This window comes from Leopardus geoffroyi, chromosome D4 (genome assembly GCF_018350155.1).
Source record: "Leopardus geoffroyi isolate Oge1 chromosome D4, O.geoffroyi_Oge1_pat1.0, whole genome shotgun sequence".
NCBI lineage: Eukaryota > Metazoa > Chordata > Mammalia > Carnivora > Felidae > Leopardus > Leopardus geoffroyi.
Genome location: NC_059342.1, coordinates 89307919 through 89320815, shown reverse-complemented (window position 1 = coordinate 89320815; position 12897 = coordinate 89307919). Strand labels below are relative to the sequence as shown.

The 12897-nt window shown below is 45.9% G+C and overlaps 1 protein-coding gene across 6 annotated transcripts in view; it reads right to left on the bottom strand.

Annotated features, from left to right (window-relative positions):
* Nucleotides 1-12897, bottom strand: part of NUP214 (nucleoporin 214) — a 95711-nt gene that overhangs the window by 11382 nt on the left and 71432 nt on the right. For 4 of the 6 annotated variants that reach the window (XM_045468588.1, XM_045468586.1, XM_045468590.1 and 1 more), the window contains one exon: nt 4895-5048. In XM_045468588.1, the coding sequence (XP_045324544.1) occupies nt 4895-5048 (154 nt within the window). The remainder of the gene's footprint in view (nt 1-4894; nt 5049-12897) is intronic. The other 2 variants (XM_045468589.1, XM_045468591.1) reach the window with 1 other exon arrangement.

Sequence of the window (12897 nt, the reverse complement as noted above, 5' to 3'; positions counted from 1 at the left end):
GTACTGACGAGGCAAAAATTCCAAACAGCAAATCAATTCAAGTGCAAGATCCGGGGCTAGCTCTCCTCTTGGAGAAATCGGCACTACGGAGCTGAAATGATTTTCCTGGGATGGTGCTGGGAGACTTAAATTCCTGAAGCCCGAGAACACTGAGAAGTTTCCGGGTGTCTGCATCCCGTCACCTCCCGGAGATTCCTCTGCCTGCAAGACGCTCTCGGGCGTCACGGTGGAATACACAGGAGTTCTGCAGCCAGCCCTGGCTCAGAATGCCTAGTAGCTGTGGGCAAGGACTTCAGCTTCCCAGGTCCCCGTTTCCTTGGAGATACAGTGGGGACAGTGAGGGGGTCCATACGGCTGCTGTGAAGACTGGAAGAGCTGATGGGCGCAGAGCGCCTAGTCGGGCTGATGGTGGGTCCTCAGAAAATAGAACTTCCCTCCATTTAATTCTTCCTCCTGCTACAGCCCACTCATGTCCAATATAACATGTTCAATATACTAAGACGCAGAGCAGGTTAGTGGCAGAAAATGGAATCCTTTTCATTTTGTCAAGGTCGTGAGAATTAAAACACTCAAGTTGTAACAGTTTCCCTCTGCGGTCTCTAAGGGAGCTCCGCCCGGTGAAACATTCCAGGATCTAGGCTGCTTGAAGCCAGGTGGCGTCCAGTGAGGTCTGCTTCTCTCCTTCTATCTGTGCTCGACAGCTTCTCTCTCTGTCCTCTCCTAGTGCCTCCAAAATAACGCAGCCTCCGGCTCTTGACATGTGGTGAGTGAGAGGGGAGCTTGGTTGTTGGGACAGTATGTTGTCGTTTAAAGAGACGCCTCTTCACTTGTGGAAACAGCAGCCCGTGGGGAAGCCTGTCTTCGCAGAGCTGTCTGGGGACTCTTGGGAGGTGGCAAGTACAGGGACAACTGGCATCTGCTCTGGGCTTCCTCCTGCTGGCATGACACGGATCCTCTTGGGTCTTTCATTTAGTGAAAACACTTGCATAATCCAACGTCAGGGTCCAACCGAAGTTATGCCTGATATAATTTATCAGAGAAGGAGGTTCTCAAGTAGCTCTTGTCCAGGATACTTTTCCAAGACATTTTCTTCCTTCTTTTCTTCCTTCCACCCTTCCTTCCTTCTTTCCTTCCTCCCTCCCTCTTTCCTTTCCTCTCCTCCTCCCGTCCCCTCCCCTCTCCTTCCTTCCTTAATGTTCATTTTTAGAGAGAGAGATAGAGTACGAGCAGGGGAGAGGGAGAGAGAGGGAGACACAGAATCTGAAGCAGGCTCCAGGCTCTGGACTGTCAGTGCAAAGCCCGGTGTGGGGTTTGAACCCATGAACCATGAGATCATGACCTGAGCCGAAGCTGGATGCTTAGCTGACTAAGCCACGCAGGCGCCCCACTTTCCAAGACATTTTCTTAAAGAACATTTGTAAAGGGAGGCTCGTGGGCCCAAAAGATTCTCATCAAACGGCTTCTTTATCCTCACACAAATATGTCTTTCAGGCCTCCGAATAGAAAGAATGTGCTGAGAAAGGTTCTAACCAGTGTCCTTCGGACAAGACTCGAGAGGAGGCGGTAGGTCCTTATAGGTAACAATTCACAGTGGTGCTGAATTTTTAGCGACCCCGGGAGTAAACAGTGTATCTCTGGTAGAGTCTCTGGGGAAGACAGAGAGCAGAAACCCTTGCAAGGTGGGAGCTTCTGGATAAAGAACAGGCCAACTCCAAGCAACAGTGTTCCCGGCTTGTCTTTCCCAGTCATGGCAGACGTCTGATTACTTCTCAGAAGAAAAGAGAGCAGCTTCAGGAGCAGGCGGCCTGGGGCCTAAATGTCACGAGGGAAACTGCTGGTTGCTCAATCTGTGTTCAGGTATCTATGTGCAGGGGAGCAAGTTCGATGCTACAGGGAACGAGCCCGAGGGCCGTCAGACAGGAGGCACCCAGGAGGAACCGTGTCCGGCTGCAAGGCCAGGGAGATCCAGGAGGCGACATGGCGGATCAGGGTTCTGGAAACATAGTCGGACGAAAGCCCGGCCGCTCCACTTAACGGCTGCCACCTCTGTCAAGTCCACACCCCTTCTGGGAATGTATTTCTTGACTGGCGAAACGGGGGCAGGCACATCTGAAAGTACTGTTGTGAGAAGTGGCTGGTCCAACCACTCTGAGCAGCTGGCACACGGAACGCGGTCCCTAAAAGTCCGTTTCCTTCTGCTGGATGTCACATGAAGGAAAGGAACACAGGGACGGTGGGATTCGAGAGAGAGATCACGGTGGACCCCTGTGGCCTCCAGGCCAAGCCGCACAGAGGCACAGGCTTACAGTCACCCCAAAAGGAAGGGCGGGCTCGGCGGGTGGAGAGGAGGGAGGCGAGCCCTGGTGTTGACGCGGGGAGAGTTGGGGGGTGTGTGTATGAATGACAGCCAGCAGGGCAACTGGCCGAGGCAGAGGGAACACGTTGGGGGGACAGAAGAGTGTATGGGGCAGCTCACTGAGGGCCCGGACTTTCAAGTCGAGGAGCTGGCAAGTCAGTGGGAAGCTGCCAGGGGTTCTGTGTAGGGTCAGTGGCAAAAGAAAAGCAGAGTTTAAAACACTCAGCTTGGTGTGGATGTCCAGATGCCAGGGGAGGAGGCTGGAAGCAGGGAGGGGAATCTGGACACTAGTGTGATAACCCAGATGACAACAGGGACACGGCTGCAAGGACAGAGAGAAGCAGCAGAAGAGGGACTGTATGAGAGGCAGGAAGGGAACCCGGAGAGTCCGTCTATACAGCCCGGGAAAGACGTTGCACTCAGAAGCGCCAAATGGTGCACAGTCACCCAAGAGAAAGACGTTGTCCCCAGTGGTTTGCAGAAAACATCCTTAGTTCTGTGGTGAGGGCAATGCCCGTCCCCAGATGACTTTTAGCTCCTCCTCCTCTCCACTGAGTTCTCCTTCTCCTTCTGGGCTACAGAGGCTGCGGTCCCTTTCACTATCGAATCATACATGCAGTCTTAAAACCAGAATCATGTTAAGCCTTTCCCGTCCCCTTTCAAATTCACTGAAACCGCTCCGCCACATGAAAGTAAACTGCCAGTTTACAAAAACCAATGCTCAGGAACAGGAAGACGAGCGGGTGTGTCTGAGATCAAGAATCCGGTGCCATCTTCTCAAGCTTCTGGTTTCATTTTAAACCCGAATTAGAGAATCGGGAACGACGGTGTGCCAGCGAACAACAGACTGGGGTAGAGGAGGCAGCACTGACTTGCGGTGTGGTCCAGTTTCCAGGATGTGAAAAACTCGCACGAAGGCTGTGTCTGGGCTACCCAGCACGAGGTCACTGCGTGCAGAACTGGGGAGTATGCGAGGAGCTGGCTCTCACGAGCCGATTGTAGGACAGGTAAGAGCCACGGCGTAAGAGACGCATCAGCCAGGAGGAAAGGGGTTTTTACAAGGATATGGCACACCTAAGTCTCAACAGAACGGGTTAGTAGCAGTGTCGCAGACGGTAACCTCCCTGTGGGCGAAACCCACATTTGTAAGTGGCACGTTAATCAAGTGCCTCTTCTGTGCCAGATGCTGTTTTGTATGCTCGATGTGATCTGGCAGAGTTCTAGATCTGCCGCTTTCTGGCTTTGTGACTTAAAAAAAAAAAAAAAAAATCACCTAACCATCTGGGGCTTGTTTCCTCATTGGAAAATGGAGACGGTGCTGTACAAGGATCCTGTTTTCAAAGTACATGCTATGGAGCCCTGCAGTTGAGGGCTGGGGAGAAGACGGGGAAACCACCCAGGCGTGTCTCTGGTTCTTGCTTGACCCCTGCTTCCAAGCAGACCTGTTTCCATCTGTTTCACGCATCGGGATTCTGCTTAGAAGTTCACCCGCAGACACAAACAGTTTTTGAAAACTGCTAGACTCGATTTTTAAAAATGCTTCATTCTAGGATTTGAAATTCGTCCTGGCAGACTGAAAGCTACAGAACAAAGATTTCTGATTATATAATTTCACAAGTTAAGAGGTCTGTGTCTCTTGACTGTAATCTTTCCTTATATATTACCAGATGGACAGTGACATCAAAACAGCTAATCAGCGAGTCTGGAGACTCAGGATAGAGAATTTTACTTTTAACTGCACGAGCCTTAACGCGAAGGAAATATCTGTCCTGTGTGTGGAACATCAGCTTCCGATTCATGAAGATCTTGGACAGCACAGCGGTCGAGAGATGCTTCGTGTATAGCATGCTAAATGAGGGACGCAGGGATGAAGACGACAGGTCCTGAGTTCCCTTCTTAGCCTCCACTGGCGGTGGGATTTTTTTTTTTTTTTTAAAGATGAAAAAAACCCAAATTTCTTTCATTTCCATCCATGAATAGACAGATCAACAAAGAATTTGAAAAATTAGCTGGAGAAAAAAGTGCCAGCAGAAAGATACAGCTTCAGTGGAAAATAAGACAAAAATGTAAGAGACGGGAAATAATGAAGGCTCCAAGTTTTGGATAACATTTCTCTATGGCAGCTGAATTTTAAAGCAAACTCAAAGAAGAGTACTACACAACGGAACTCCAGATGCTCCTTCTCTGAGCACACCCCAGCTTGCTTGGCTGCATTTATGCTTGTCCGGCTGCATTCACTTCAAGTCATTTCAACCCTAAGAAACAGTGATTTGGGCCTTGGGAGAGAAGGCGGGAGGAGCTCAGGGCCCAGATCCTCACCCTGCAGCTCTGATGTCTTTTCACGGTTATGTAGGACATCTCATTAAAAGACCAAAAATAAAAAAACAAAATAAAAACAGATCACACTGCTTTGGTCCGTCTAGAGGCCTTCCAGACCCCCTCTTTCCTTTCTACGCTTGGCACCGAAGCTCTGATACCACCACGGGGGCGACAATGGCATTATGGGGCCAAGGGACCGGGAAAGCGGTCTCAACTTACTTGGAGTGGCTGCAGACCCAAAGCCCCCGCTGGCCGAGCTGAATGGGTTTTTGTTGGCCGCATCCAGGCTGGGTTTCCCTCCAAGGCCACTGAAGAAACCTCCCCCTCTTCCAGTGTTTCCAGACCCAAACACGCTCCCGCTGGAAGAGGGCTGCTGAAAAACAAAAGGGGCAGGAAGCGAGATAGGATGAGAGGTCATCATCAAACGGCAGGCCACATCCGCGGAAAGAAGGCGCTCACAGCTGGGACAAATGGAAAAATCAAGAGCAGTCTGATTAGTTCTGGGACGGATGCTCTAACAACCAGAAAAGAAGCTGGACCCTGGACAGGGACTTCCTACGAGTCAGAAGTTCTCAAGCTATTCTGTGTCCACAGTTCTCTGAAAACGTGATTTATGGCAGGAGGGAACTTTGAATGTTTATCTGCCTTGCTGCCTGCATCTCTGCTTGACACGATGCCAGGGGCAGGAACACCAGCCCCTCAAGAGTTCCCCTAAATGAGAAAGTTTAAAAACATTTCTAGGCGATTATGAACACCACTCATTTTGACTCCTCTAGTATTTGGCTGAACTCATCAGCAGCTGATGAGAAGTGATTTACAGTGTCTTTTCTCCCCATTTGGGCACTTTTATTTCATAATGACTTTCCCATCCTGCAGAAATAAGCTTAAATTAGCTCCATTGTTGAAATGATGACCATAGCTGAATTTTGTCCAAGTCTGCAAATCTTATGCTCAGAGGATGCTGCTAACTTAGGGCGCGTGCTGACTCAAAGCTGTCTCAGGAACCACACGCTTTATTTCTGTCTGGAAATTGGTGCTTTAGGGAAGACCAGTGCTAGATTTGAAGGACCATTAATATTAGTTAAGTGTGAAGTCTTCTTGGCTGTGACAGAGGCTTTTAGAAATGGGTCACTGCACAGGAGCCTTAGAGAAGTGTCCTTCAAAGGCAGGCAGAGCGGTGCTGAAGTCCGTCTTCTGTGAAATGGGAATAATGAACTACCCAACTCAAAAGAGTGAGTTGGGGCGCCCGGGTGGCTCGGTCGGTTGGGCGACCCACTCTTCATTTCAGCTCGGGTCATGATCTCATGATTCGTGAGTTTGAGCCCCGCGTCGGGCTCTGTGCTGACAGCACGGGGCCTGCTTGGGATTCTCTCCACCCCCGCCTCCCCGCGCCCGACGTCCTCTACTCTTGCACAGCTCAAAATAAATAAACATTAAAAAAAAAAACCAACAAAAAACAACCCACAAAATGGCGAGTGAATTAAGTGTGCTAAGAAACGTGATGCACTTTAGAATCGTGCCTGGAATATCACTGTACGTTTAGAAAACGGCTGCTTTTTAATATTTTCACAATGATGACAACAGGCCAATGACTGAGGACATTCTTTTTTTTTTTTTTTTTAATTTTTTTTTTTTCAACGTTTATTTATTTTTGGGACAGAGAGAGACAGAGCATGAACGGGGGAGGGGCAGAGAGAGAGGGAGACACAGAATCGGAAACAGGCTCCAGGCTCTGAGCCATCCGCCCAGTGCCTGACGTGGGGCTCGAACTCCCGGACCGCGAGATCGTGACCTGGCTGAAGTCGGACGCTTAACCGACTGCGCCACCCAGGCGCCCCTGAGGACGTTCTATATACTAGGTACTTCTCTAAATACCTCACATGTACTTACGTAATCCCTACAAAAGTCACACCTCCAGGGCACCCCCCCCCCAGGTGCACAGCCACCACCCTGGTCTGAACCACCTCACCCTGACTCGTTCCCTGGACTACACAATTTAGCCGGGGTCCTGTTTCCGCTACAAGCCATGTTCGCGCAGCATCTAGAGTAACACTTTCCGGCGGCAGGCAGATCATTAAACTCTTATTTAAAAATTCCACAAGACCCTACATGATCCGGCCCCTGTCCGCCTCTGACATCATCTTGTATCATATCCCCCCCGCCTCCATGGTCTAGTTACAGTGGTCTCTTGTATTTGAACGTGAGAGGCTAATTTTTACTGGAGGGTGATGTACTCATTGTACCTGCTTGTCTCTCCTCCTCTCTCCCCTCCCCAAACCTCTTTGAAACAACAGTAAGAGTTTTACTACGACCATTTAATGATGAGTAATAGCTTTTGAAAACCTGGAATCCAATCCGATCACAAAAGCATAGGCTCTGATACCTAGTAGCCAGGCTTTGCGAGGAAGGAAGAACATGGCAGTGAATGCAGGCAGCGTGTAGAAAACACCAGACTTTTTAGTGGCTTCCATGCATCAGGCTGAATGAACTGCCAATCTATGGATATTTTTGCTGTACCCAAAAATGGCAATTTTGGATGCTTCAACCTACATTGTAAAACGATGACTTGAGAAATAATGACTATCTGTAGAAATGAAAAGAAGGGGATCGCAGAAGTAGCTGCGAATTGATAGTTACTGCATCCTTATAAATGGGTTGTTAGAGAGAGTTCCATTCATTTTAATTGCAGTAAGTTACAATAGTTTTTAAAACTTTAAATTATGGAAAATCTCAAAAGTGTACAGGAAGTAGAAGGGGCAGCCTGGGTGGCTCAGTCAGTTAAGTGTCTGACTTTGGCTCAGGTCATGATCTCATGGTTCGTGAGGTCGAGCCCTGCATTGGACTCTGCACCGACAGTGTGGAGCCTGCTTAGGGTTCGTTCTCTCTCTCTCTCTCTCTCTCTCTCTCAAAATAAGTAAACTTAAAAAAAAAAAAAGTAGACAGAAGAGTACAATGCTCCTACCCTATGCTTATCCAGTTTCAATGAACTCACAGCCAGCTGAGTCTTTTTTCTTAAGCTTATTTACTTTGAGAGAGAGAGAGAGAGAGCGCGCGCGCACAATGAGGGAAGGACAGAGAGAGAATCCTTAGCAGGCTCCACACTGCAAAGCCCAATTTGGGGCTTGAACTCATGAACCACGAGACCATGACCTGAGCCAAAGTCAGATGCTTAACCAACTGAACCACCCAGGTGCTCCATCTGAGTTTCATCTATACCTCATTTACTCCCCTCACCTTTTATTAGTATGAAGCAAATCCTAGACATCGTTTCAACCATTGATTCTTCTAGTATAAATCTCTAAAAACATAAACTATAACTATTACCACTATCATGCCTAAAACATTAGCAATAGTTCCTTAGTATCATTAAATAGGGAGCTACCAGATCCAACCTTGTAATGTCACCAAAAAGAAAAAAAAATCAAACCTGAATCTCCCGAAGCCTCCAGACCCAACCCCCACCTCACAGGAAGTAACAGAGGACAGGGGACCAGGTTCACTTGGGAGCTATGACATGGGAATGCAGTCAGCAACCAGACCACAGGAAATTCTACAGAACAATTGACCTGCTTCATTCAACAACCGAATGATGAGAAACAACGAAAGGAGGCAGGACATGGAGGGTCACCACCTATAGATCGAGACACTCAGGGGACCTATCATGCAGTCCCAATGTGTGGACTGGATCCGATCCTAATTCGAAGAAACAAATGTAAAAAGGAACAAGAGACATTGATGAGACTCCTTCAGAAAGGCACCTCCTGACTATGTAACCTAAATCCTTTTCCCTGATTACTATCATGTCATCCTGCTTTATTCTCTTTGTAGTACTAAAACTATCTGAAATTAAACTATTTTAGTAAACACCCATCAAATGGGATCTTCCAATCCATGAACATTGGATGTCCATTTATTTAGATTGTGAATTTCCTTAAACAATGTTTTACAGTGTTCAGAATGTTTTGCACTTGCTAAATTTATTCCTGAGTATTATATGCTCTTTTTGATGTTACAGAAGATGGAATTTTCTTGCATCCATTTTCTGATGGTTCATTGCAAAGGTGTAGAAATAGGTTTTTGTTTTTGTATTGATCTTGTATCCTCCAACTGTGCACCCATTCGTTAGTTCTAATAGTGTTCTAGAGGATTCCTTAGGATTTTCTATATATACCTGACCATGTTATCTGCAGATACAGTTTTACTTCTTCCTTTCCAGTCTAGATACCTTTGATTTCATTGTCTTGCCTGACTGACCTGGCTAGAATCCACATATGCCTTTTGAGATTCATCCACATTGTTGCATGCGTTGGTATAAGCATCCTTTTTTTTTTTTTTTTTTTTCTTAAATTTTTTTTTTCAACGTTTATTTATTTTTGGGACAGAGAGAGACAGAGCATGAACGGGGGAGGGGCAGAGAGAGAGGGAGACACAGAATCGGAAACAGGCTCCAGGCTCTGAGCCATCAGCCCAGAGTCTGACGCGGGGCTCGAACTCACAGACCGCGAGATCGTGACCTGGCTGAAGTCGGACGCTTAACCGACTGCGCCACCCAGGCGCCCCATGTATAAGCATTCTTAAGTCTTTTTTATGGACTGATATTTTCAGCTCTTTTGGGTAAATACCCAGGACCGGAATTGCTAAACCATCAACATTAGTGTATATTTAACTTACTGACAAATTGCCGAACGGTTTTCCAAATTACCATTTTATACTCCCACCAGCAATACATTAAGAGATCTATTTGCTCTAGATCTTTTCCATGTTCTTTTTGTTAGCCCTTAAATTTTAGTAATTCTAGCAGCTACGGAGCAGCGTCATATTGTGATTCCAATTCGCATTTCTCTGATGACTAACAATGGTGGTCAAGTTTTCACATGCTTATTGGCCATCTGTGTACCCTCTTTTGTAAAGTATCCATCCACGTGTTTTGCTTTCTTTACATATTCTGGACAGAAGCCCTTTGTTTGTTACGTGTATTGTAAATATTTTCCCCCAGTGTATGCCCTGTCCTTTAATTTTATCACAAACTCTTTTGATGAGCATCACTTTGTAATTCTGATGGCAGTCTAGTTTTTACATTTCCTTCCTTTACGGCTAGTGCTTTTTTGTGTACTATGAAATCTTTGTTTCTCTAATAATGGTTTCTTAGCAGTGGCATTATTGACATTTCGGGCTGGATAATTCTTTGTTTTAGAGGGTTACAGAATGTTCAGCAGCATCCCTGGATTCTAACCCCTAGATGCTGATAGCATCCCCGACTTGTGAGGACCAAACAGGTCTCCAGATATTGTAATTGTGATATTCCTCCAAAGGGGTGAGGGGCAGAAGTGATCCCATTTAAGAACCACTGATCTATTCCAAGGTAGCAAAGATCTTTTTGCCTTTTTACTCTGGTTGTCATGTTTAACATCTCCTCGTAACCATACATTATTTCCCTCTAGGTCCTGAGTCTTTTTAGCTGCTTTTGAATTTTTTGTTTTGTATTTGGTTCTCAGGAGCTGATCTATGATGTGTGTTGGTATGGCATTCTCGCATTTATTCCGTGCAGGGTTCACAGTTCCTTTGATTTCTGGATCCCTGTTTTTCAATGCATTTGGAAAAGCTTGGCCATTTTTCTTCAAACTTTTTTTTTTTTTTTCCTATTCCATCTGGTTTCCTCTCTTTCAAGGACTCTGATCACACATACAATGGACTGCCTGATACTGTTGCACAGGTCATTAATGTTCTGTCAGGTTTTTTTTTTTTTTTCCAGTCTCTCTGAGCTGCACTTAAAAAAAAAATAATTTGTTTATATATATATATATATATATATATATATATATATATATACACTTATTTTTTTAAAAATTTCTTAATGTTTATTTTTGAGACAGAGAGAGACAGAGCATGAATGGGGGAGGGGCAGAAACAGAGGGAGACACAGAATCGGAAGCAGGCTCCAGGCTCTGAGCCATCAGCCCAGAGCCCGACGCGGGGCTCGAACTCACAAACCATGAGATCATGACCTGAGCTGAAGTCGGATGCTCAACCAACTGAGCCACCCAGGCGCCCCTATATACTTATTATTTTAAGCAGGCTCCATGCCCACTATGGGGCTTGACCTTACCACCCTGAGATCAAGTGTTGCATGCTCTGCTAACTGAGCCAGCCAGGCGCCCCCACTCTGAGCTTCATTTTAGCTAGTTTCTACCGATGTCTGTTCAAGTTCCCTGTTCTTCTGTAGTATTCCCTCTGCTGCTATGCCTGTCTAATCCTATTTTATTTCAGATGCTAGATTTAAACTTCAGATATCGATCAGGACTTTCTATTTATTTTCGTAATTGCCAATGCTCTGCTGAGATTCCTTATTCAACCGTTCTTTTCTCTTCCTGTAAATCCTTGAGCACAACAGTTACTTTAAAGTCTCTGCCTGCTAATTCTAGTATCTAGACCATCTACAGGTTTTTTCTGGTTGTTCTCTAAAATATGATTGTGGGCACCCTTTGTTTTTGCTGCTTCGCAGTTCTGGGCAACAAGAGATTACACAGCTGTGCAAGTGCTTTCTGCTTTTTGGTCCTGCCTTTACTTCCTTTCCCTTAACAAAAGTGGGGGGTCAGTGGATAGGGATGCTTTTTATATTGAACAAGTTACTGTACTTGCAAGTCTTTTAGGCCCTGACTGTTGTTTTTTTTTTTTTTTTTTTTTTTTTAACATCTTTATTGGGATATAATCCATATACCGTACAACTCACTGATTTTAAAGTATAAAATCCAATGGTTTTCGGTGTATTACATTATTAAGTTTTTAAAATTGTGGCAAAATATCATCTTGTCATTTTAACCACTTAAGTATACCATTCGGGGGCACTAATTCTATTCACAATGTTGTGCAACCATCACCACGGTCTATTTCCAAGGCTTTTCATCACCTCAACCCAAATCCTCAACCATTAAGCATCACTCCCATTCCCGCTCCCTAACAGCCACTGGGGGTCTCTGGTCTACTTTCCTGCTCTATGAATTTACCTATTGTAAATACTTCATGCAAGTGGAATCATACACGATTGGTTCTTTTATGTCTGGCTTACTTTATTTAGCATAATGCATTCGGGGTCCATCCACATGTAGTATGACTTGGAACTTCATCCTTTTGGAGGACTGAAGAATATTCTACTGTGTGTACAAACCATATTTTGTTTATTCAGTCATCTGTTGATGGACACTTGGATGCTTTCTTCCTTTCAGCTATTGTGAATAACACTGCTGTGAACATTGGTGAACGAGTGTCTTTGACTTCCTGCTTTCAATTCCTTTGGCTATCTACCCAGTAGCGGAATTGCCGGGACATCTGGTAGTTCTGTGCTCAGCTTTTTGAGGAGTCACCAAATCGTTTCCCACAGCAGATACATTATTTTATATTCCAACCAGCCTCGTGTGAGGATTCCAATTTCTCCACATCCTGGTCAACACCTGTTTTTCTCGGTTTTTGTTTTGTTCAGTAACAGCCACTGGAGGGCTATGAAGTAGTGCTCTCATCGGTCATTTGTTTTGCTTGTCCCCCCCCCGTTGCCAGTAATTTCTTCTGGCTTCTTCCCTTGCCGATACATTTCCTCAATCTGCGGCATGGCCTCTCTTCCACCTTCCCAAACCCAGACCTGACACACGTCCCCAGAATCCGCCGTACCATCACGTTCACCTACGTCGGGCTCCCGTCTCTGGAAGTCAACTCCACAAGGCGTTCTGCCACTCTGAGTCCCACTGGGACAGACCGTTTTCTCAAGATGGTCACAGCAGTATTTCTAGACCCATGAGCTCTTCTAGAGCAGGAGGTGAAGTCTATTCCCCTCCTTTTACAGCTGGGTGGGATTGTAGGACTGCTTTGAATAACAGGATGCCACACAAGTGATGCTTTGTGACGAGGTCATAAAAGGTTATATAGCTTCTGCCTGCTCCCTTTCTTTCTTGAAATTTCTCCCAGGAATCCAGTCACCATGTTGTGAGGAAGCCCAGGCCACAAGGAGAAGTCACATGCTGACGTTCTAGTCAAGAGCTCTAGTTAAGTTCTGAGCCAACAGCAAAATCAATCACTGGAGATATATAAACGCTGTTAGGTTTTGGGGTCATTTGTTACACAGCACAAGATAATTCGAATAACCACAGGGTAAGTGTGATTTCTCCACTATATGGATTTTGCTTGCTGTTATAACAGGAGTTAAGGTCTTCTGTATCCTAGCCAGAATCTAC